This window comes from Portunus trituberculatus, chromosome 34 (genome assembly GCF_017591435.1).
Source record: "Portunus trituberculatus isolate SZX2019 chromosome 34, ASM1759143v1, whole genome shotgun sequence".
In the NCBI taxonomy this organism is placed as follows: domain Eukaryota; kingdom Metazoa; phylum Arthropoda; class Malacostraca; order Decapoda; family Portunidae; genus Portunus; species Portunus trituberculatus.
The window spans coordinates 4,846,337-4,870,913 of NC_059288.1; the positions used below are offsets into that span (position 1 = coordinate 4,846,337).

Here is a 24,577-nt window from a genome sequence, read left to right on the forward strand (position 1 = left end):
TTAATATGTAAAACCTTTAAGTTGAAGGAGTTATGAAGGCAATGAGTCAATATCCAAACACCAGGAAGCCCAGCAATGCAAACCAAGACTCACCAAGGATTAGCAGAGCACTGGTGTTGTTGTGGATCACCATTTGGGGTGCTGGGTCCTCCTGCACCACCATCTTGACCTGCCCCTGGTGCTTGTGGTAGGTCAGCAGGAAGGAACGGTTCAGCACAGGCACCGCACTGCTCCTGCTGGGGAGGGTGAAGGTCCTGCGCTGGTCGGTGGGCAGGTCCTGCACCACAATGGGATGTGCCTGGTACCCGCTCTGTCCTATCTGGACGCAGCAAAGTTCCTCGTCTGAGCTTGAAACCCCAGCATCCCTGAGAATGTGCCACAGCAACAACGGCGTCTCCACCATGTCCCCAGCGCCGGCTTTTGGAGTGAGAGGCAGCGCTGGGAGGGAGACTGGCAGCTGTATCTTGTTTTCCCCAGCGTAGACATACATGGAGCGCACGGTGAGAGTCTCTGAGGTGTTGTTGGCGATGGAGTATGTTGGCATGAGGTGCATCACCTGTATGTTCTCTTCGTACCTGGACAGCAGTGTCATGAAGAACACCTTGTCCTGCGTGGGAATGTGCAGGCACGTGTAGCCTTGCCGTGGTATCCGTCCCTCAAACTTGAGGCTGTACCAGCGGTCCTCCTTCGACAGCTGCAGCGGGGAAGTGTGGAAGTGCTGGTCATTCTCCATCAAGCCAATGGTGAACAGGCCCTCCAGCTTGGGGGGAGCAAAGACTGCCCCGGGAGGCACAAACCAGCAACTCTGTGCATCAGCCTCCTGCAGGATCACTTCCACCCCTGTATGGTTCACCAGCAGTGCCCATGGCCTGATGTCCACAACCAGAGTGTTGCAGAATGGGTGCAGTGCTGAGAAGCCCACCTGCAGAAGCACACATATATGCAAACACCACTAAACCTCAACTGGCTTCTCTTCCATACTCTTTCTTTGTTTATGGGAGAGATAACTAACAAGCCTTCTTTATTTCTTTATGTTTTTTATCTTTACTTTTCCTCCCTTGAAGTACAGGTGGGAGTAAACAATGTAATAAACAAGAGACACTTTACTCATAACTCCACAACTATAAGCAAACAATCTAAAAGGTCACAATAATCCACAAGAGACTACAGCACCACCTCCTGCAACAGCCACCCTCACCACACTACCTGGAGGTCAATCTTGGGCTGGTCGGCAAAGAGCACGTCGCCCATGAAGTTAGTGGAGTCAATGTAGGGCCAGCGATCCTCAGGCCCCTCAAACAGCTGCTGCAGGCACTGGGAGATGTCCACTGCTTCCTGGCCCTGAGACAACCTGATCTGAGAACCCAGTGAAGAAACCCAGCTTAGTACATGGTGGCCAAGGAACAGCAAGAGGAAGAACAAAGAAAAAGAAAAGGTGAGGAAAATGATAGTAAGTTTAACCTCTTCAGTACCACGATGCATTTCCATATTCATTCTGCTTACTATTTGGTGATTTTATACAGTTTCAGAAACTCATGTGTGGGATTAGAATGGTGAAGACTTTGGCCATTAATCTTCTGACCTTCATGGATCCTTTCTAATGTCAATAAAATAGTTTAATCATACTCAAAACTCATGGTGAAAATGCATCCCAATACTGAAGAGGTTAAGAATAATACAACAAGCTTGCTAGAGTACCTGGTCAGACATGCTGCGAGTAAGAGGGATGGGGGGGCTGGACACCTCAAATTCTGGGTTCAGCTGGAAGGTGAGGTGGTGTGTTGCTGCACCATCACAATGCAGGGTGTGGGTGTTGCCGCGGCCCTTCACCACAACCTGAAAAACACACACACACACACACACACACACACACACACACACACACACACAAACACAAGCAGTTTTTATTTCTCTTATTTTTATGTTTTTATTTTCTCTCATTAACAATAGTAAGTCACCCAGCCACTCAATTACACAGAAAAAAAACACTGCAGATCATCTTGACACGGCTAATCTAACAATTTAATTTGAGAAGAAGAATTACAGCCCTTCCCAGCCTTACCTGTGTAGTGGTGTTGTCTGATGGGGTGGTGAGGTGCAGGATGAGGGGGCGGGGCAGGTGAGAGCGGACCATGTACTGTGGGCTGAACACCACCAGGAGCCGCCACACACCACCAATTCTCTGCCTCAACACCCGACACCAGGCTAGGATGCTCTCTCCTTTCACCTTGAGAGGGATCTTGACCAACACAGAGTCCTTGGTGCGTTCGTAGGACAGAGGAATCTCCCCAGACCATACCGTAGGACTACCCATCAGCCTCACCCTCACCCCATGCGCATCTCCCACATAGGAGGGCGCCACAAACCGGCTGCGGAGTGCGTGGATCCCTGTGTGCTTTGGGGAGTCCTTGTCCTTGGTGGTGGTCTCAACAACACGGAATTCCAGATCTTCCATGAGGCAGTTGGCGATGGACAGCAGGCCAGAGAAGGTGATGAGCTTCTGTGTGGGGGAGAGGCGCTCCACCGACACCAAGAAGTGGAAGTGACGCCCCTCATGGTGGATGGTGTGGACCTGTGTGAGGGGATGCTGTGAGGGGCTATGTGATGGGCTGTGCTACATGGTGATGTCTTATGAAGTGTGATGCTGTGTGGGAAGTGCTAGAGTGCTGAGAGGGTCTGATAGGTGAACTAATGACAAATGTGATGACTATAACAATTATATCTGAAGCACAGGAAATGAATGGTTACCTGCGGCCCTTCAGAGTCAAGGGAGAATGGGTCACACCACTTCCACTTGCCACCTTCTACACATGCCTGCAGCCTTGGGGGCAGCTTGTGGCTCCTCCAGCAGTAGAGGTGCAGGCTGCGGGAGGCCAGCAGGATGCTCTCCTCTGTGCCCACTTGGCCGAACCTGATGGTCTCCAGGGTGTCGTTGCAGATGAGGTAGTTGGTCATGAAGATCATGGGGGACTTTTTGACCAAGTTGGTGTTGGGGCCGCTGGCCACATCACCTACCGTCTCTGAGACCTGCAGCCAACCTTCCTGCGCCACGTTCAGGGTGTGGATCACTGATTGGTTAACGTGGATGAACATTGGCTTCACTGTCACCACAGAGTCCACACAGGCGGGTTTGTCTGGGCCCTCTGCCTCCTGCCGCACCACGCTGCCCTCCAGGAAGGTGGGCTCCAGTAGGCAGCTGTTGGTCAGGAAGGAGTAGCTCAGCACGTCCATGCGTACCGACCCGCCGGCCTGTGTGTGCAGCGCCTCCGCCCACACGTAACCCCGCAGGAAGGCATTCTCCAGCGTCAAGGTGAGGAATGGCTGCTCCTCTGGCGCCAGCCTGTCGTAGGTGAAGAAGCGCAGCGCCCTCGGCAGCTTCTTGCCTGTCAGTGCCAGGTGGCTCAGCAACGTCACCTGCACCTGCCCCAGGTTGACCACGGCCTGCGTGCGGGGCAGCAAGTCCACGGAGAACATGGAGTCCACCCGCATGCAGGCTGCCAGCGCCCCTGGGGACACCACAATGCGGCCGTCGCCAGAGTTGCTGTCGTCCTCAGAGAAGTCAATGCAGACCCTCCAGGTGGAGGAGACAGCGATGTGCTGCTTCTCATAGAAGCTGGGCAGGTCCAGCTGGCAGAATTTGGACTCTGAGAGCTGGAACTGTCGGTAGGTGATGAAGGTGTCCCGCAGAGAGTCAAAGTACTGCAGGGCACACAGTACCTGCTCCTTGGCATCTGCCTCGCCCATGCTGCTATACTCTGAGGCAGCCACGAATGGCACTGGGTAGATGTCCACCCGTGTGAGGGTGCGCGGCTCGGGATAGCACCACACCATGGTGCCGGCCATCTTGTCAAACACCACCTGGTAGGGCTTGGGGTCCTCCAGGGCCAGGCTCACGTACTGGAAGATGCCGGCCCGCAGGTCATCCTGGTACAGGATGTCGTGCTGGTGCTCCTCCTTAGCTGGATTGTGCCACTGCTGCCCCATGCCCCGCCCCTCAGCCCCTGTCTGCAGGAAGGGAAGCACGTGGCGGTATATGTCCATGAAGCAGAAGAGGTGCTCTGGCCCCACGTCTACCGTCAGGATCTCTGTGTCCACCCGCACCTCCACGTAGGGCTGGGCACTCCACTGCAGCCACAGCAGCTTGAACTCACCCGCCACCGTCCATGGCCGCAGGAATGGCTGCAGCTTCTGGGAGTGGTACACCGTCTTCAGCTGCAGGTCCGAGATGTCTGCCGTGGCCGTAATCTCCGAGATGAAGTCCGGTCTGGCCTCCTGGCCCTGGGTGGCAGGCGAACGCTTCCTGGACGTGGCAATGCAGAACTTGAGGGCGGAGACACTGCTGTGCACCTCACTCTTGGCCTTGTGCTCCTTCACCACCTCCCAGTTCACCACGATCTGGCTGGTGACAAAGGAGATGCTGTCCAGCTTCACCAGGGCCTGCCTCAGCCTCTCAGGGGAGGACAGCTCTGGGGTGTGGGGCTTCTTGTCAGCAGGTGGAGGGCTGAGGCCACCTGCACCTGTCCCCAGCACAGCATCAGGAAGCACCTTCTTCAAGCAGCAGAACACGTGATTCACCTGCTGCCACCGACTCTCACTCAAGAAGAACCGCACGGGCCGGCCCACCTCCACACTGATGCAGCCTGGGGGGACAGCAGGGAGCAATGGTGAGGTGAATTAAAGAGACAAAAGTACAAAACAGACAAGACCAAACAGTCACCTGCTACTTCACCATCCCACTCTCTCACCATTACCTGGCCTGTGGAGGAAGTCTGTGGCAGAGATGACAAGGAGGGCAGGTGGAATGCCAGTCTTGGGATGAGGATCTCCTGGCTTAGTCTCCAGCCAGGATGTTGAATAATCCTCGGGACATGGCAGCTGTTTCACTTCACTGGCTGAACGAACAAAAGATCACACACAAAATTACATGAAACAAATGAATAAATGTAAAGATACATCAGCATGTTGATACATCAAAAGGTCCAAAATACAAAAAAACTGAAAAAACCTCACCTTTCACGGAGAAACCTTTGAGAACACTACGGAGGATGAAATTGAAGCAGGAGATATCGAGTTTCTGCTTGAGGGGCTGGCAGGAGAGGAAGGCGTGGGGCTGAGACACCACCACATACAGCAGGGGGAGGATGCGAGGCTGCTGTGGGTTGATGCCTCCTCCCTCACACACGGACCCTTCCTCTGAACCCTCATAGCTGTCCAAGAATAGAGAGAGACATCTTTATGTGTATAAGGAGCTCCAGCTTAGTCCAATAAAATAGTTGAATAAAAGACCCTAAAAGTGCCATCCCTAAATAGACAAAAGCAAAGGACACCACAGATAAGCACACTCACCCATCCTCAATCTCCTTCTCTGAGGGTGACTCTGAGTTAGTGTCCCCGGCTGGGTGGCGGTGGCGGTGGTGCGGCAGTCTGCGAGGGGAAGGCTCGCTCTCGGTAGACGCTGCCTCTGCCACTAGTTCCCTTTCTCTCTTCCTTGCCCGCTGCTCCAGTTTACTCCTCTGCCACCCCTGCCATACAAAACAATGCCTCCATGTGTGTGTGAGGTGATGAGAGAGAGATAAACTGATGGATAGACAGATAGATTGACATTATCTTCATGTGTGCATGTGTATGAGAGAAGAAGGAGGGGATAAAGAAAATACTAGATGGATGGATAGATAGGTAGATAGATAGATTAAGGATACAAGAGGAAGACAAGGATATAAGGACACAGAGAGATGAGAGATAGAAGACAGGTGAAGATAGATAGATTAAGGAGTCAACAGGAAGGCTGAAACATGAAGGCATATGATAAGAGACATGGTGAATAAACCAAGTGAAATGGAGCTGCTGAACAAACACTCACTCACCTTAACACTCATCCTCGGTCCATCCTCCAGAACACCCCGGTCAAACACACTCGCCGTTATCTTCCCTCCAGTAACGAGCAGCTCCAGGGGCACGAAGGAGCGACTCACAGTGGTGGTGGTGGTGGTAGCAGTGGTGGTGGTGGTGGTGCCTCGCTGACCCACTAATCCACCCTTGGCAAGCTCCACTGAGGAAATGTCACAGTCCACGCCACTGTCTGCCATTTCCTGTGACTGCCTTGTCCTGCCGCCCTGCCACCCACGTGCTGCCATCTCACTTATCAGGCTGAGAAAGGGAGAGGTAGGTTACAGTATAGTAATAATCCGAATAAAGTCTATACATATTGCAGTATTCATTTACACAGAAAATTTACATTAGACTTATAGAAACTAAAAAGAGTATTCTAGTTGTTAATGTATGTTTATGTGTCCTTGCCTGATTGAAAGGAAATGAGTGAGGGGGAGGAGGAGGAGGGGAAGAGTGCCTGCTTGTAAGAGAAGGAGAGAAGGAGGAGGATAGAAGTACCTACTTGTATGTATGTATGATTAATTAATATATATTTTCCTGTTGGAGCTTCTGTCAATATACAGCCTTGTTTCCTCACCTGGTGGTATCCTGCACAATATCCTGCAGGAGAGCAACTTGTGGGAGGCTCAAGTGCAGGTCAATATCTGAAGTGGCATTGACCTCTAGGGAATGGCCTGCCACAAGGATACTGCGTGATACTCCCCCTGCCACCTCCTCACCGACACTTGCTTCTCTTCCTGTGCTTTCCTCATCTTCTTTACCCCCCGCCCCTCGGAACACGATGGCCGGTGCTGCGATCACCCGACTGTCAAACCTGATGGGGAAGAATGTGTTAGTAGGAGGGAGAGATATAGTGAGAGAAAGAGACAAGTAAACAAAGAGAGAGAGAAACCTAGAAAAACAGAGGAAGAGAGACATACAGGTAACTCTTGATTTACATGTGTTTGATTTACGTGTTTTTGTTAATACAAGACCGAAAAAATATTATAATTAATCAAATTTACGCGATTGGTTTGCTTATACACTATTTGGACCACATCCTGCATCCCTCTATTATCTATTGTTTCTTATGAGCATTACAAGTTTATTTTACATGAATTTTGAAATATGCGATGCCTCTTGGAACCATCTATCGTGTAAATTGAGAGTTACCTGTATAAAGAAATAGAGAGATTGAGAGAGGCAGAAAAATAAAGAGGAGAGACATTAAAAGTGAGGAAAATAGAGACAGAGAGATAAAATGGGAAAGGTAAAGAAACATATGAAAAGAAATAAAAAGAGTGAGTGATAGAGATAGAGAGAATCAAAGTTCACCTGGCCAGGAATGGATGCAACACAACATCGGTATTCTTGTTGTCCAGCATGGGGTCGTAATTGTTCCACTCCAACGCTGGGTTCTCTCCCATCACCCCAAGCCTCTCTCCGGATGAGCTGCGAGGCCGACCCCCCTTCATGCACACCAGCTGATACCACGACCCTGCAGAGTAAGATCCAGGACTCACGAAAAACCATGTAAATGTTAATTGACCACGTCAATTTGTGTTGTGAGTTTCTAATGTTTTGCCGGCTCTTATGGTTTGTAAACATTCAGGTAAGTTGCTTAGCTAATGTGTCATGGTCTTACAGTGAGTATGATTCATGACTCAGGTACTGAATACGCTGGATAAGTTTTAATCATTCCTCTCACATGGCTCCACCAGCAGGGACACGTGCCACACACACCTGTACTGGCACTCAGGCCCTGCACGTCAATCTGGTACTGCCGGTCCTCCACCTCTGACCCAGGGATGCCGAGGATCCTTGCTCGCTCTGCCAGCTGGAAGATATCTGGGCGGATCATGATGCGGGAGAGTGGGTTGTCCACTTGTGGAGTGACCACCACGGAGTCTAGCTGAAGGAGGAACATGTTGTGGACGGCGGGGTCCTCGCTGGAGGTGTCGCGGGCCGGGAGCAGCACGCGGATGCTCTCTGTGTGGAGGTAGACCAATGGAAGGGTGTGGTTGTTGATGTTCATGCCCAGGGGTTCCTTGGCCACCTTTCCACCAGTGTGGATGAGCTGCTGTGGGAGATGCAGCTGCAGCCATGGCTCATACACAGAGGCAAAGATGTGCAGGGACGCAGGGAAGCAGACGCAGTCAAATGGCTGGACCCGAACGTCTATCTCGCTGAGGTAGTGGTCTGGCACACCCATGCGTGGCAGACACCTGCAGGGGACACAGGAAAACCACTACTGACTTATACACTGCAACAACAATGACAATCACACCAACAGACATATCCTGACACCTTGGCTCCTCAGAGGGTACAGAACTAATTCTGACAGACAAGAAAACAACATTTAACAACTATCACCTCATACATCAACAGGCATTCCCTCACATCTCAGCTTTTTACAGGAGAGAGAGCCAATCTGAACAACCTCAGAGAGCAAGACAAAGGGACGTCTCTCTATCAGCAGCAACACCTCACCTCTCGTCACTCAGGTGCTTCTTGATCAGGTTGTTCCAGCTGGAGTGAATGTTCTTGCACAGTGCTGTGGTGAAAGTGAGAGAGAGGAACCCATGTGGCTTGGGCTGCTCTGCTGGGGTGCTGGCGGCCTTAGTGCCATGGTGGTGGTGATGGTGGTGGGGGTCAACTGTGCCGCTGCGAGGGTTGATGACTTTCACGTCTCGGGTCAGCTGGTCGCCGCAGGTCATCACCACACCCTCGTGCTCCCCGGCCACCCAGCTGTTGCTCCTGCCGGGGGTGAATGGATGGCTGGCTATACATTCCTACCTCAGAGAAGTGAGACAATAACAAGACAAAGCACAGCACTGTATTGTATCACCAAGGCCACCGACGCACCCTTTAGTGAAGTGCATGATGCTGAACGCTGTCACTTTGGCCTTCACTTTGGAGTACACCTGGTGGAGATCGAGAGCCATGGTCAGGTCCTCCATCTCGGCCCTTAGCTTCCTCATCTCCCCGGCTTCTCTGGCGTACAGCGAGGCTGACACACGCGCCACCGTCCACTGCACCCAGGCCGTCACCAGGGGGGCGCTGCTGGTCTGTGCCTCCATCTCACTCACCACATGTACTGCACAAAAGAACACAATGATTTGTTTACCATCACTGAGTACTGTTAGAAAAGATTGGTGTAGACAAAGAGGGGAAAATGTAAAGGGTAACAAAAAAGAGCAAAAAAGAAAAAGGCTCACTGAGATTCCAGTCTTGAAAGAAAAGTCGTGAGTTGTCCAAAATCAGGGATAAATGTCTTGATATCTCCCTCTTGAATGGGTTGAAGTGACAGGAAGGAGGACATGCAGAGGCAGGCAGGGAAGGAATGTCGTGAGGAAGTGAAGATCTACTCACTAAAAACCATTAAATTACTGCCTAAGAAACCCAGTAAGTATGTTTAAATATTTGACCTGATACACTTGGCAGAACATAACATCACTACTTGGAAAGAACTGACCAATTATATCCATGCAATGTTAAGTTTATGGGCAAGTTTAAGCATGCCAAGGATGAAAAATATACACACCCACACTTTTACCTCTCTCGTCCTCTATCTCCTCCACCTCTGTTACCAGCAGAGTGTTGGGGTCAGAGCCACTGTGCTGCAGCGGCTTGGGGGGTGTTGTGTGGTGAGCATGGGACTGTGGTGGGGGTGGAGGTGGTGGGGACATGACTTGGTTGGGCTGTGAGGAGGCTTCAGGGATGGCGGCTTGTGGAATGGGTGTGGATGACTTGGAATCCCCCTGCAGGACAAAAGTTAAGTGAGTTGCAGTTTATGAATGAGGTATGTTTGTAAGGAAAATATTTGTGAATCAGTATCTAATGTAAGGCTTGAAATATTTCCACTTTTATATCTTTCAGGCATTTTTTTTAAGTGTCTACTCATGAACAAGAATCCAGTATCTATAAATGAAAAAAAAAAAAGGATAAAACTATTGAAATTACAACTTTGAAAAACCAGATTAAGCAATATTCCAATATGTCTGGTTGATTAAACACTTCAATAATAGTCTATGCAAAATCTAGCAGTACTTTTCTAATCAAACTGTGGCAACAAAGAAATCAGAGAACTAGTGTGTGTGTGTGTGTGTGTGTGTGTGTGTGTGTGTGTGTGTGTGTGTGTGTGTGTGTGTGTGTGTGTGTGTGTGTGTGTGTGCGCACGCTCACGCACAACTTCACAGCTCACCAGGTCCGGGGATTCCCTCATGAAGTGTGCCGCTAGCCCCAGCAGGCTCTCTACCACTGTGGCGTGGCTCACCACCTGACTGCGGCTGCCGCAGAAGTCCAGGGGAGACATGTCAGTGTGGATGACAAGGCCCAGCTGACTCAGAGAAGGACCCTGTAGATAAACACACACACTGGTTAGGATCTGAGGTATTATTAGGGATAGAAACAGGAAATTAAGAGTCTAATCCCTTTAAAACTGACACACACACACACACACACACTTTTTAACTCCTAAAATATTACTAAGAATGAAAACAGGAACTGATCACTGTCTCTTCAAAACTGCTAGGGAAAGTATTGTGGTGACAGTTGTGAAGAATTAGTGGTGACCTGGTACTTAGTGGTGATGGCCAGTGTGGCGGTGGTGTTGACTGGCTTGAGCACCGGCAGCTTGACATGTTGGCCGGCCCCGTGCAGGGTGTAGATGCTGAAGCTGCCCAGGTTAAGTGACCACGGTAACTTGTCTCGTTCTGAAAGACAGGAGATGAGAAAGTGTGAGCAATGATTGAAGGGAGGAAAGGAGGGAGTGGAGAGAGAATTAAGGAAGGGTGGATATAAGGGAAGGAAAAAAGGAAGGAGGGAAACTAGATCAGTAAATAGGGGAAGATAAAAATGAAGGAAATGCAGTCAGAAAAGGAAGAGGAAGAAGAGAAGAGAAGAAACACACACACACACACACACACACACACACACACACACACACACACATGTACTGGAGCCTTTTCTAATAATATCTTTCCTGAGCAACAAATAAACACATTTTTCTATTAGTTCTCATGTTCCAAGCAGTCTTTATCATATTTAAGAGAAGCAATTTCAGTTAACTTATCAGATGAACAAAGAGACACTAACTTGACATGGCAACCAATCTGACATTACCTGTGGCCCAGATCTCCCCTGGTAGGATGACAGGCACGTCGTGGACATTGTGCAGCAGTGACTGTTTCTGTGCAGCGTTGTGGAGCAGGACATGAGGCAGGCACAGCACCAGGGTGTCCCCCAGGGCGGCCCGTTCGCTGCGGGTAAGGTAGGTCCGGTGCACGGCATTCACCAGGCCAGACTCAGATGCAATGCTGAGTGGTGTGGTTGGCAGGAACACTGTGGCAGAGTCCAGGTCAATGTGCACCAGCAGGCGACTCAGAACAGGGTACCACCATACAAACCTCTCCTTCCATGATTTGTGTGGGGCATCCTGCAGCTCCTGGGGCACGTGGAGGAGGCCCCTGCTCTCCGTCTTGGCCTCAGAGAGTGTCGCCGTGGAGGACTCCACCTTGGTCACCTCGGACTCTGTTTCGGACTGCTTCAGCTGTACTGGCCCGACACCGCGCACCTCCGAGATCTTCTTTAGAAACACCATGTCAGTCAGTGCTTCATTGTCCACCTTCCTGGGTGAGTACTTGAGCCACTGTACCAGCTGTGGGTCCAGCAGGAAGGCTGTTTTCTTCATGCCCACCGTCAGGATCCTGGGCACACTCTCGTCACAATCGTCTTTAGGAAACTGGAAAGCGACCTTGATGAGTTTGTCAGACACAGAGACGGTCTCCGGCAGCAGCACCTCCAGCCCTGGCTTGTCCTCCGGGCCAGACACCAGGAGGCACAGCAGCTCCCCGTGAGGCCGGCGCAGACCCACTGTCATGCTGCCCAGCGTGGCCATGCCGCCCCTGAGAGATGGTGTGTCGCAGGTCTTGGCTTCCACTTTGTGCACCCTCACCGCCACCACCGGCAGCCCTGCAACACACCACGCTGCTTCATACATAGCAAGGAGAGAGATGAGGTGGAAATAAGTGGGTGTGATTGAGTGGATGAGTTGGTGAGTGGGTTGACTAATGTTATGATGGTGAAGTGGATTCAGAAACTACCTTCCTAAGATTCACTGGAAACCAAGTCAGAGCATTGTGACATGTGGCTCAAACAACCAGGGGTCTTTATGAAGTGAGAGGCTCCTGGCCTGATGACCACCTGACAAGGCCCTCACCAACTGAGTATCTGCCACATCAGTACCACACAATTACACTCCAACAACAACAGTGAGAGGAAAATAATTGAAACTAGAGAAAGACTGAAGACACGAGGGAATACAGATGACATTACTCACTGCGGGCAGAGAGAGCGTCCTCCACCAGTGAGTCTTGGTGGAGCAACTGAGGCTGTGGATGCTCCTCACACCAGGACTGCCCCAGCCACAGCAACAATTGCAGTTGTGGAGCACTCACCTCCACACTCAAGGCATCTGGAGTGGAATGAATAAAATGAGGTGGATGCTTAAAAATATATATATAAATGTAAAAATGCAGAACTTTGTGTTTAAAGTATGTGCTTTCTTTTATAGTAGGTAGCACTTAAACTCCACCTTTCAATGAACAACTTTTCAACACCAAAGACCGAAGACTTGCCTCCACACATTCAGACAAAGCATACACACATAAAAATACCAATAAATAAAATAAAAAAATTTACATAAAGTACAACCATTTAATATTTTGTCTCTACTTTAATTCCATTTTTTTTTTTTACCGATAACCAACTTTGACCCTTCAAAACTAAACTTTTGCTCTCTAAAAACAGAGAAATACTACTAAACCCATCTTGCAAGACACACACACACAGACACACACACAAACACACACACACACACACACACACACAAAGAGAGTTCGAGAAAAAACAGAGGAAGACATAAATACAGATGATAAAGAAGGAAAGAAAAGGAAAGAGGAAGAGAAGAACAATAACAAGAATTAATGGAAATGGAAACACACAAACACACACACAGACCAGACAATGAGATGCCACACAGGGCTTAACTCACCGGCCTGCAGGAAGTACTCATCGCGTGGCTGGTGAGGGGAGGACCAGTAGAGAGGCAGCAGCAGGCTTTTGTAATACAGGGATGGGGAGAAGCCGTGAAGGAGGGTGACACTGCCGGCCTGGTACTGCAGACTCAAGCATAAATTGTGAGCCTGTGGGGAGATGGAAGGCTGAGGATCAATCAATTCCTGTCCACTAACTGAATCAAAACTAAATCTAAACAAAAACTTGACTCAAATCCAGTGTGCCTTGAATAGACAACTGATTAAACACACAAACACACAGACAGACACACAGAGGGCCCTGTAAAGTGACAGTGAAAATCATCTAATTCCTGTCCAATAACTGAATCAACATCAAACCCAAAACAAAAAGTTGACTTTCATCTTGTGTGATTTAAATAGACAACTGATTAAATACACAGACACACACAGAGAGCACCCTGTACAGTGACAGAGGATAAATCAATTTCTGTCCAATAACTGAATCAGAATTAAACCAAAACAAAAACTTGACTCAAATCTTGTGTGCTTTAAATAAACAGCTGATTAAACACACAGACAGACACAGAGAGCCCTGTAGAGTGTCAGTGAGGAGCAATCAATTCCTGTCCAATAACTAAATCAAAACTACACCAACACAAAAACTTAGACTCAAATCCTGTGTGCTTTAAATAGACAACTGATTAAACACACATAAACACACAGACAGACACAGAGAGGGCCCCGTACAGTGACAGTGAGGTGTGCGTGACAGTTGTGCAGCATGGCGGGGGACGGGGGACGCAGAGTGCAGGCGGCAGACACCAGACGTTTGGGGTACATAGGTCTTGTCCACTCCAGGTCCAGGCGTGACAGTTTGACCTGAACACGGGGAACTGGAAGCACTCTTGCCATGCACAGGTCCCCGCATGCCTTTCTGTTTTTCTGTGTTGGGAGAGGAGGAGAGAAAGAAGAGTTGAATTATAGTGCAACATAAAAATTTGTCATTATTATTTTATACGGGAATGCCCACTTGGTTTCTTTTTCAAATTTGTATGTTGTCTTTACAACTGAGCAGATAAGCACACACACACACACACACACAGTAAAGGAAAAACAAAACAAATGCAGAGAAACAGAAACTAGATAAACATACCTAAATACACATGCAAAAGAAAAAAAACAAATAAATGCAGACAGAAGTAGATAAACACACATACACACACAGTAAAGAAAAAAACTAAATAAATGCAAACAGAGAAACAGAAGCTAGATAAACACAATGAACTACACACACACACACACACACACACCTTCCTCCTCTTAGCACTGACGACATTCCTCATATTAACGGCTGAGTGCTGAGCCGTGTGCAGCACCACCACTGGCTCCATCAGGGTCAGCAGGTAGCAGCGGGTGGGAGTGTTGGCCTCCAGCGCTGCCACTTCCTCCTCACTGGGCGTTGGGAGGGGTCCTGGGGGCTCCTCTGTGGATGTGGCAACACTGTCATGATCCTTCCCAATTCTGGCTATAAGTTTGAATGAGTCTTAGAATGAGAATGAGAAGTAAATGAAAACCTCTTGATATTTTATGAGAGGATCTGAACTTCAAACTTTCAAAACCATATCTTTACTCTCCAAAAACAAACATCACTAAACCCATCTTGCAACACCCACACCCACACACAAAACTAAAAACAAGCCAACAGCAATACAAGGAGGAAGCAATGACAATATTTACTCACGGTTAGGAGGGCTGGCGTATGGGGGGTAGTCATGCTGGGCCAAGCTGTGACTCACTGCCTCCAGCCTGTGATAGAAGCCTGAGGAGATGTTGACCTCACACGCCCCGACCACCATGCGACACAGCGCCCTCTCATTCAGGTTGCTGCAGGAGGATGGTTAAGAGTGATGGTGAGTGAAAGATGAAGGCCTACTTGTGTTCGGTGCCACATGAAAATTATCACATGGAACTGGAAACAGGGAGAGTGTTAGCAGTGATAGTGTAAGTAGTATGTTAGTTTCTAGAGCCCATGAACACTGTACATTGCACTGAAGACTGGGAGAGTGTTGGCAGTGATGGTACAAGAGTTATGTTAGTTTCTAGTGCCAAATGAACAGTTACAAGGCACTGGAGACTGGGAGAGTGTTGGTGGTGATGCTATAAGTGATATGTTACTTTCTAGTGCCACATGAACAGTTACACTGCACTGAAGACTGAAGGAGAGTGTTTAGCAAAGGGCCCACCTGTATTCAAGGTCACTGCTGATCTCTGACAGCTTCTCACTGCTGAAGTCAGTCGGCAGCTCCATCAGGTAGAAGTAATCCATTGCCACGGCTCCTGTCCTCGCCAGTAGGTTGGCTTCTGCAGGAATGAGACAAATTTTGAAGGGTACAAGGAAAGACAACTTTAAAATACCATAACTAAGTGAAGTGTATTTATGAATATAGATTCCAATGAGCAAGCCATAATTAGGAAGCACTTGTATAATTGTAATGTTTATATTAAGTGAATACTCTGGAATTTGGGCAAAGAGCACATCTATCTATTTATCTATTTACAAGGCTGGCCTCAATAAAGCACCAAAACACACACACACACAGACACACACACACACACACACACACACACACACTATTAGATAGCAAAAAAGTCTTAAGTTATTAAGAGCATCACCTAAACGTTCTGCCTGACACATCGTCTTAAGATCTCAGTCATATATATAAATAAATCAGAATGTGTCAAACAATAACTTGATTACCGGCCTGTCATACCTGTGGCCTCCTTGGTGTGTCTGTCCCAAGAGTACTTGTAATCCCAGAGCTCCTGTGACTCCATCAGCACCTGGGGGTCAAAGAGGGAGTGGCCCAAGTACTCCTGCCCCTCCTGCCCCACCGTCAGGAAGGATGGGGACCCCTGCGCTGCCACACTCTGCTCCTGGGTGTCGGAAACGCTTCCCTGTGTGTGCAGGTGTGCTGTGTTGGTGCAGGTCCATATCTTATGATGTTTTCTGGTGTTTGTATAAATATGGGGTAATAGAACCTAACCTAACCTCACTAACCTAACCTAACCAGAAAATTTATTTGTGTATACTGTGTGGTTGAAAGGCCTGGTAAATATCTACATGAAAAGGTGTTAGTTTAGTCTCGTTGATAAAAACTTGTCAGATTATTTTCTCTGTTGCCAAAGAATGGATTTGACCTATTCAAGCATGCTAACCACAACACTGAAACATGTTCTTGCTTACACCTAAAAAGTACACCTGATTATAATGCTTCTCTCATCACACCACATCACCACACTACACCACGCCCTATCTCCTCATCACACCACCACTACTGCAGCACATCACCATCTACCTCACCACCACCAGTCTGCTTATCTTACCTCACCATATCATCACTTTCTAACTTTACCACACTACACTACACCACACATCCTCATGACACCACTACCACAGCACATCATTACCACCTACTAGCTTATCTTACCTCATCACACCAAACCACACCACCTACCACTATGCAACACCACACAACACCCACCACCCCATGACACTAACACTACCACACCACATGTCACACCACACCACACCCACCTCCTGTATATCAGCAATACCACAGATGCAGAAGCCCACAGGATCCACAGTGAGGGACGATATGCCAAGCTGCACGTTGCTGGCCTCCATGCCTCTCACCACCACCGTCACAAAGCTGCCCTGGTGCTCCACGCGAAGGAAGGGAGTGAAGTGCATCTTGGTGGGCCCGAAATACCCACTGTCTTGCACCGATTCTGTCAGCTGGGTATGAATTAAGTTGAAGTGTGTTTTGATGTTTCTTAGTAGGAATGAATGTGGTTTTACAAAGAATATTATTATATTTAAGTTTCTTTTCTTACTTATGTATAAATGCCATCCAAACATTAATATTAAACACCAGCTGGGTAAGAATGAGTCCAGTTTAACTTTCTTTTTATGTTTCTTAGTGGGAATGAATGAGGTTTAAGAACTATATTGGTTGATTTAAGTTTATTCTGTCACTTATGCATAAATGCCATCCAAACACTAACACTAAATGCTAATTGGGTAACAAAGAATGCAGTTTAAGTATTTTTTGATGTTCCTTAGTGGGAATGAATGAGGTTTAAGAACTATATTGGTTGATTTAAGTTTGTTCTGTCACTTTTGCATAAATGTCATGCAAACACTAACACTAAATGCCCAAGTGTGAAGGTAAACAATACATAAAAACATACCCACCAAAAAAATGACCTTCCAAAGTATGAAAATAAACAAATTAATACACAAGACCACCAAACACAAACTTTGAAGGTCCAGGTGGCAGTCTCCACATAGATGCCCATGTGGAGTGTCTTGTGGAGGCGGTGGCGATGGGCGGACAGGGTGTGCTCCTCGTCGTCCTCCCAGTACACCGGGAGCAGTGCAGAGCCGAGACCACGCCCAGGAGGACCACGACCCCTCCTCCAGGGACAGGTCTGTGGGAGAGAGTAAATAATAGAATAAATAAATGAACAAAACAAATAAGAACAATAAATAAATAAACACATGAAATAATGTTAAAAAAATAAACAAATGCCAAAGTAAAAAGGAAACAAGGAAACATGAAAAAATGCTAATTAACAAAAGAAAAAAAAATCATATAATACACAAGAAAAATGACAAAATAAAACAAAATAAATAATAAGCACAAAAACCAAGAAATGAAAGAAACACACACACACACACACACACACACACACACACACAAGAAAGAAAAAAAAAAAAAAAAAAAAAAAAAAACTAACCTACTTTACATTCCCAACAAAACACACCAAAACAAACACACAACCCCATCACCACCTACCATCTATAAGCTTCCCATCTGCGTCTTTCAGGGGCACACCGGGGCACAGCTCTGGGTCGCCTGCCGTGCCAAGCTCCCCATAGTACAGAGCCAGAGCTAGCTGCATGAGTCGGAGGAACATGGGCAGCTGTGTGTCGGAGAGGCTGAAGTGAAGCTGAGGGCAAAAGACATCATACCGAGTGCACAGTGGCTGAATGGAGTTGACGGACTCGAACTGCCTCACCACTCGGCAGGACAGGGAGCAGCGGTACATCAAAGGCTCCTGTCGGGGAAGGGAGAGGCTTGGTTAAAATGTTAGGTATGCTTCACTTCTGTTCCATGGCTAGCTGTGCAATGCCTAAGCTCTTTGGGTATACTGTGGTCCATGAGCTTGGTTAAAATGTCAGGTAAGCTTCACTTCTCTTCTTATGTGCAATGCCTAAGCTCTTTGGGTATACTGTGGTCCATAAGCTTGGTTAAAATGTCAGGTATGCTGCACTTCTCTTCTATAGCTGGCTGTGTAATGTCTTAGCTTTGGGCATATTGTAGTCCATAAGCTTGGTTAAAATTTTAGGCATGCTTCACTTCTCTTCTTCTATGGCTAGCTCTGCATTGTTTAACTTCTTTTAGTATATTGTGGTCCATGAGACTTCCTTTCCACTAAGCTGACAGGGCTGAGTGTGTGAATGGTATGTGTGTAAGTGTCTGTGGTGGTTTCTCTGGGCTACCATTTGTATATAAGATTTCTATTGTGCATTGTGGTATTGTAGTATTGCAGTATGTGTATGTAAGTGTTTGTGTTGCTTTGTCTGGGGTACTATTTATACATAAGACTTCTAGTGTGTTGTGTGTTTTTTCTTCTGTCTCCTTCCTGATATTTGTTAGAATCAGGCTTCTATACAGAGACTGTCAGCAGATGAGAAGGCTGGGTTTAAAAGTTTGGTATTCATTTCTATTGTCATGCATTTTCTCTCACTCCCTCCCTAGCAGTACCTAACAAACATTTTTTTGACCTGTCTTGTTCCTATGCAGTTTCAGTGACAAATTAATCTTTACCTGGTAGTTTTATATGCAGTTTCAGTGACCAATGTGTACTAAGTAGTTTTCAATACAATTTCAGTACAGTGTTTAATGTTTACTAGTGTTTTTTTTGTGCAATCTCAGTGAAAAAAAATTATTAATGTTTTACCTGTACTTTGCTAAACAATCTCAGCAACAAATGGCCAATGTTTACCTGGTAGTTCTCAATCTTCCCAGATGCATTTCTCTTGTCCAAACACACTGTGAGATCTGTCAGGGTTGCCAGATTACGGAGAATGAGGTCTTCCACTGTCAAATCTGAAAATATTAAATCATTACCATCAATATCTTAACACACAAATGAGAGACAGAACATTACTACCATATCTATCTTAATGCTTCTTATAACACACAAATGAGAGACAGAACATTACTACCACCTCCATCTTAACACTCCTTATAACACACAAATGAGAGACAGTACAACTACACACATTACAAAAACCAAGACAAGCGTTGCACTGCAATGCTCCAACACTCCCAAGCCTCACCAATGAAGGCAGGAGTCCACCGCCCATCAACCGAACGAAACTCCAGTGTCTTCACATTGATGGAGAGAACGATGTCATCCTCCACATACTTGAGGACGACGTTGTTGCAGACAACGCACATTGTTGATGATGCGATTGATGAGTCCCTGCACGTAGCTTGTTGGCACCTCCAGGTCTTGTCTGTGGGAGTTAACATGGTGAGACTGAATGACTGAAGACTTTTTTTAGAGATTGAAAGAGACAGAGAATGATTATGGTGAGACAAGCAGACTGAAGATTATGTTTAGAGACTAAAAGAGAAAACAGACTGAAAATTATGAGACAGGCATACTGAAGATTATGGTGAAAAAGACAGGCAGAAGATTAAGTTTACAAATTGAAAGAGACAGAGAATAGTGAGATTGACAGACAGAGAATGATTATGGTGAGACAAGCAGACTGAAAATCATGGTGAGATAGGCAGAATGGCGACTAAGTTTAGAGACTGAAAGAGACAAAGAATGAGGAAACTGATGGACAGAAGAATATACTGCTGAACCTTGATAATTCAGACCCCAATAACTCAGATTTTGTGATAAGTCAGACTCTGACTGACCCAGGGACAAAAGTCCGAGCTGAACTGCTTACCCGTTATTTATATATATTTTTTCACTTTCCTGTATTTTGTTTTCTATTGACATTATCAAATATATCATTCCAACTAAAACTTGCATTTTAGTTGTAGTTTAAAATGATACCAAACAAAAGTTGATCATAGTTTATACCAATTTTGTGAAAGTTTTTGAAGTGTAAAAACCATTTTTGAAATATTCGCTCCTAATGATTTTTCATAATTTCGTCTTTGTTTTGCTATTTTTGTTCATCTGATTGACATGAAATTTCCACAAATGATTGTGTATACAATAATGACTTCCTGGAGCATGATAAGATGATAACATATCAGATCCCCGCTTCTCTAGATAATATCATTTACTAGTTCGTGAGGGTTGGGAAGGCAGCATTAGCAGCATCACGGCAATCTGCTGTTTCACTACTGAACTGAACACTCTCTGAGTCATTATTAGTGTGTTGAAGTGAGACAATGATACAGTGAAGTATTTATTACTTGTCTGGTCCAGCTTTATGCTTCTGTCTCAACATAATCTTTTGTGATAGTGTCATTGTGAGAGTTGTGTGATGTATAGTGGTGATGATGAAGGTAGTGAGAAAAAAACAGTGTTTGAAAAGATAACAGCAATCTTATGATGTAGAGAGATGGTGGGGAAAGGGTGGCAGTGAGGCAAGTGTCTTGGAGGGGCAGGTAACACATGTGACGGAAGGGAGAGGGGAGGCAATCAAACTGAAACAAGGGTGTTTTAAAAATGTAGATTATGTGGCCACTATTTTTCAAAGTCCACAGGGATAAGAAACCCTTTTCATAAGAGTTTTTATGCTATAGATAAAGTAGATATTATATTAATCTGTCAATACAACCATCAAACTGTCCTTAAAAACCCATGTGACTGAAACAAGAGTCTTTTGAATATATATGTTATGTGGTCACTATTCTTGAAAGTACACAGAGATGATAAAATTTATTCATAGTAGTGTTTTTGCTATTGATAAGATAGAAGTCATGTTAATCTGTCAAAGGAACCATGAAATTATCTCTTGAAAAACCATGATATTGAAAGAAGAGTATTTTAGAAATACAACTTACGTGGTCAGAGTTTTTCTTTATGCGTCTGTGGGGGGGAGGATTTGTATAAGTCGGAAATTCGCGTTTGTCGGACAAACCTTTCCCCCTATTAGTCCGAGTTACCGAGGGTCAACAGTATTGAAATCAAAGGAGAGAGAGAACAATGTGATGAACTGACTGAAAATTAAGTGTATAAACTGAAAGAGACAGAAAATGATGTGACTAACAAGCACAAGGTGACATCCAGGCCAGCTCAGACTCTCACCTCTTCTGCCTTCTCCTAATGTCACCTGACTTGGTCCCTGCCCCGCTGTGACTGGACGACTCTGACCCAGCCGCCTCTCCTCCTTTCAGCTTCAGGATACACTCTGAGGGTGTGGCAAGGTAGGATGTGAGGTGTGACTGTGTGCTAAGTGTGCTAAGTGTGCTAAGTGTGTGTGTGTGTGTGTGTGTGTGTGTGTGTGTGTGTGTGTGTGTGTGTGTGTGTGTGTGTGTTTTGAAGCATGAAAAGTATGCAATTAATTAAGAATCATTTAAGAACAATGTTGACTAAGTGTGTGTGTGTGTGTGTGTGTGTGTGTGTGTGTGTGTGTGTGTGTGTGTGTGTGTGTGTTTTGAAGCATGAAAAGTATGCAATTAATTAAGAATCATTTTAAGAACAATGTTGACTAAGTGTGTGTGTGTGTGTGTGTGTGTGTGTGTGTGTGTGTGTGTGTGTGTGTGTGTGTGTGCTCCTGTAACCTTCCATCCTTCCAAAGTGGTTAGGTTATATTGTTCCATACTTATGGCTGTTAAGTTGTGATGAGTCTTAGGATGAGGTTATGTGCCTTAGGCAATAGATAAGTTAAGTTCCATTTTTTTCAGGCATACCTAATTTTTGGTTTGAAGTTGTAAAAGGTGTAGTGACTTTTACAAAGAAGTTATTTCCTTATATAATTTTCATCTTATTATAAATTGATATTTGATAGACTGAGATACACCAAACATTTCAAATAATCTTTTTATCTATATCTGAAATGTGTACATACTTATATCATTCATTCCCTAGATTATCACTGACTCCTAATTCTGTCATGTCACACAACCCAACATTCATCAGCACCACAAACACTCACTTCACCTCACCAGCTCCACCACAGCACACAGGCAGGAAGCACAGCGACCTACCGATGGTGTTGATGGTGATGACGATGGGCTCAGAGGTGAGTTTGGTCCATGGCACGTGAATGCGAAGCTCATGGATGTGCCCGTTGACAAAGGAGAAAGGCAGACGCAGCTCCTGTTCCAGCACCTCCAGCCGAAGGTCCAGGTTGTTGAACACAGCGTCGCCGCCCCACAGCGACACCTGGAAGGAATTAATATTACTTTTTTATCATCAATATCTTTTTTTATCTTTCTTTTTTAAGTAATAAGGGCAATCATTATTATCATCTTTTTTTACATGGGAAGGAAAATCATCATTATTATTTTTTCTTCTTTATGTAGGAAGGACAGTCATCAATATCATCTTTTTTTATGTAGGAAGGACAATCATTATTTTTTTTTATATAGGAAGGACAATCATCATTATCTTTTTTTATGTAGGAAGGACAATCATTATCATCTTTTTTATGTAGGGGGCACACCAGCAAACCTCCCCACAGCACCATTGGTATAATTTTTTGTTATCATCATCTAGTTGTTAAATGTCTAAGTTCTTTGGGTATACTGTGGTCCATGAGACTTCACACTGTGGGCTGACAAGATTCAGTGTGGATGGTATATATGTGTATTTAACATAATCATTATTTATTTTATGTAGAAAGGACATCAACAAAGAGCAACAAAACTTTCCCATGGCAACACCTGGAGAGAATTAGTATCATTTCTTTCTTACTATTTTTTTTTTTTTTTTTTTTTTTAGAAAGAACACCTGGAGAAAATTATTATTGTTTTTTTTAAGTAAGAAGGAAAACATGAAATAGCAATAAAAACCTCCCCACAGCCACAGCAACACCCAGAGAGAATCAGTACAATGTCTTATTATTATCATCTTTTTTTTTTTTTCTATGTAGGAAAGACACCAGTAAACACTAGCATAAATCACAACAAAAAGAAAGGCCCACTAAGGTGCTGGTCCCCAAACGCAGACAGAATTATCAGCCAAAAAATGCTCTTGAGTGAACTGAGGTTTTAAGACATACATATCCCGTGTTTTTGACTAACTAACACACACACACAAACATACACACACACACACACACACATATACACACACACACACTACTATCATATATACAAGTTTTGTCTGTCTCTATCTATAAGAAAGAGACTAGGAGTTGGAGTTCCAGTACCGAGAGAGAGAGAGAGAGAGAGAGAGAGAGAGAGAGAGAGAGAGAGAGAGAGAGAGAGAGAGAGAGAGAGAGATATTCCTTACCTGCGAGTCCTCAGGTTTAAGATTCTTGATGTACTTGTCCACATAGCTGAGGATGATGGGAGTGATGTAGGACTCAATTCGCAGCATCCTTACCTGCCTCCGAGCCTCCCAGGACCTGTGGATCAGAAGGAATCGTCCAAATCTTATAAGACTCACAGGTAAAGAGTGTGAGGGATTAAGTCAGTTTTGTGTCCTCAAGAGGGTCCCAGGTGGTAAACTAAAGCGCCCTGCCTGCTTCTGTATTTCCTTCCTCCTATCACTATTTCCATCTTCCTATCATGAGCTCATTGAAGAAGGATGTTTCAAGACATTTATCCCATTCTCTTGGCTAACTCTCCAACTTGCTTGGAATTGGCATCTAAGTGGGGCTTTTTTGTTTAATAATTTTAGCTGCCCTTAACCAGAATTTATCTCTTACATTAAAAAAGTCATACAGGCCAGGTCGGTGTCCTTAAGGGAAGGTCGAAGGGAGGATGAAGCTCCACAGTTAGGTAAGGTTAGGTTAGACAGTTCCCCAGTTTACATGTCTATATCTGCCACAATTCTGCTTTCCCCATCCTAAGATCCAAATGTCCCACTAGGTTCCCATGCTTGTTGCTGACAGAAGGAGAAAAAGGAAACAGGATACACTGTACTACCACCAGTTATGACAGTGTAGCAGGGGTGGTGGGTGGGACTGCCAACTAGCAAGATTAGTGAGTTGGAAAGGTTAGGTTAGTCTGGCAGGGATATGAGAAGCGTATATTCCCTGTTTGTTGACTTTTCTTTAAATTTTCCCAAAAGTGTTTCTTTCTTAAGACTTATGAGGCGTTCCATGTCAGCCTCACCTCTCCAGGCTGTCCTGCAGAGGGGCGACAGCACAGTACATAAGGAACAGGTATTGTCAAGACTTATAAGGACATTGGCACTAACAGTCAGCCCCTAGTACCATTAAATAAACATGAACATACTGTGAATGACAAGACTCTTAACATTCCGACTTCCTCCCCGCACCTCACTAAATAATGACCAATACACTCTCAAAATAAAACAAATAACACGCCAGAATGTCCACTCACTCGTCTGCTCTCTATTCCCAGTGCTCAGTGGCCTCATAACACTCGTACAAACACAGGAGCAAAGGGCCACAGACACCTCCCTCCACCAGCTTCCCGCCGCCACTGTTTACC

The 24,577-nt window shown here is 45.8% G+C and overlaps 1 protein-coding gene across 1 annotated transcript in view; it reads right to left on the reverse strand.

The window, feature by feature from the left end:
- The window catches only part of LOC123512846 (vacuolar protein sorting-associated protein 13B-like), a 36,586-nt gene extending 12,009 nt beyond the window's left edge, over positions 1-24,577 (reverse strand). The window contains 36 exon segments of the mRNA XM_045269479.1: positions 94-922; positions 1,207-1,356; positions 1,699-1,836; positions 2,063-2,572; positions 2,749-4,640; positions 4,752-4,892; positions 5,011-5,207; positions 5,347-5,522; positions 5,865-6,147; positions 6,467-6,703; positions 7,204-7,366; positions 7,612-8,093; positions 8,359-8,625; positions 8,734-8,965; positions 9,413-9,629; positions 10,073-10,225; positions 10,444-10,583; positions 10,993-11,841; positions 12,209-12,343; positions 12,923-13,073; positions 13,653-13,847; positions 14,216-14,388; positions 14,647-14,789; positions 15,149-15,266; positions 15,677-15,860; positions 16,501-16,701; positions 17,226-17,355; positions 17,357-17,396; positions 17,765-18,026; positions 18,978-19,081; positions 19,315-19,433; positions 19,435-19,494; positions 21,258-21,360; positions 22,160-22,337; positions 23,409-23,523; positions 24,467-24,577. Of these exon segments, the coding sequence (XP_045125414.1) occupies positions 94-922; positions 1,207-1,356; positions 1,699-1,836; positions 2,063-2,572; positions 2,749-4,640; positions 4,752-4,892; positions 5,011-5,207; positions 5,347-5,522; positions 5,865-6,147; positions 6,467-6,703; positions 7,204-7,366; positions 7,612-8,093; positions 8,359-8,625; positions 8,734-8,965; positions 9,413-9,629; positions 10,073-10,225; positions 10,444-10,583; positions 10,993-11,841; positions 12,209-12,343; positions 12,923-13,073; positions 13,653-13,847; positions 14,216-14,388; positions 14,647-14,789; positions 15,149-15,266; positions 15,677-15,860; positions 16,501-16,701; positions 17,226-17,355; positions 17,357-17,396; positions 17,765-18,026; positions 18,978-19,081; positions 19,315-19,433; positions 19,435-19,494; positions 21,258-21,360; positions 22,160-22,337; positions 23,409-23,495 (9,439 nt within the window). The 5' untranslated portion in view covers positions 23,496-23,523; positions 24,467-24,577.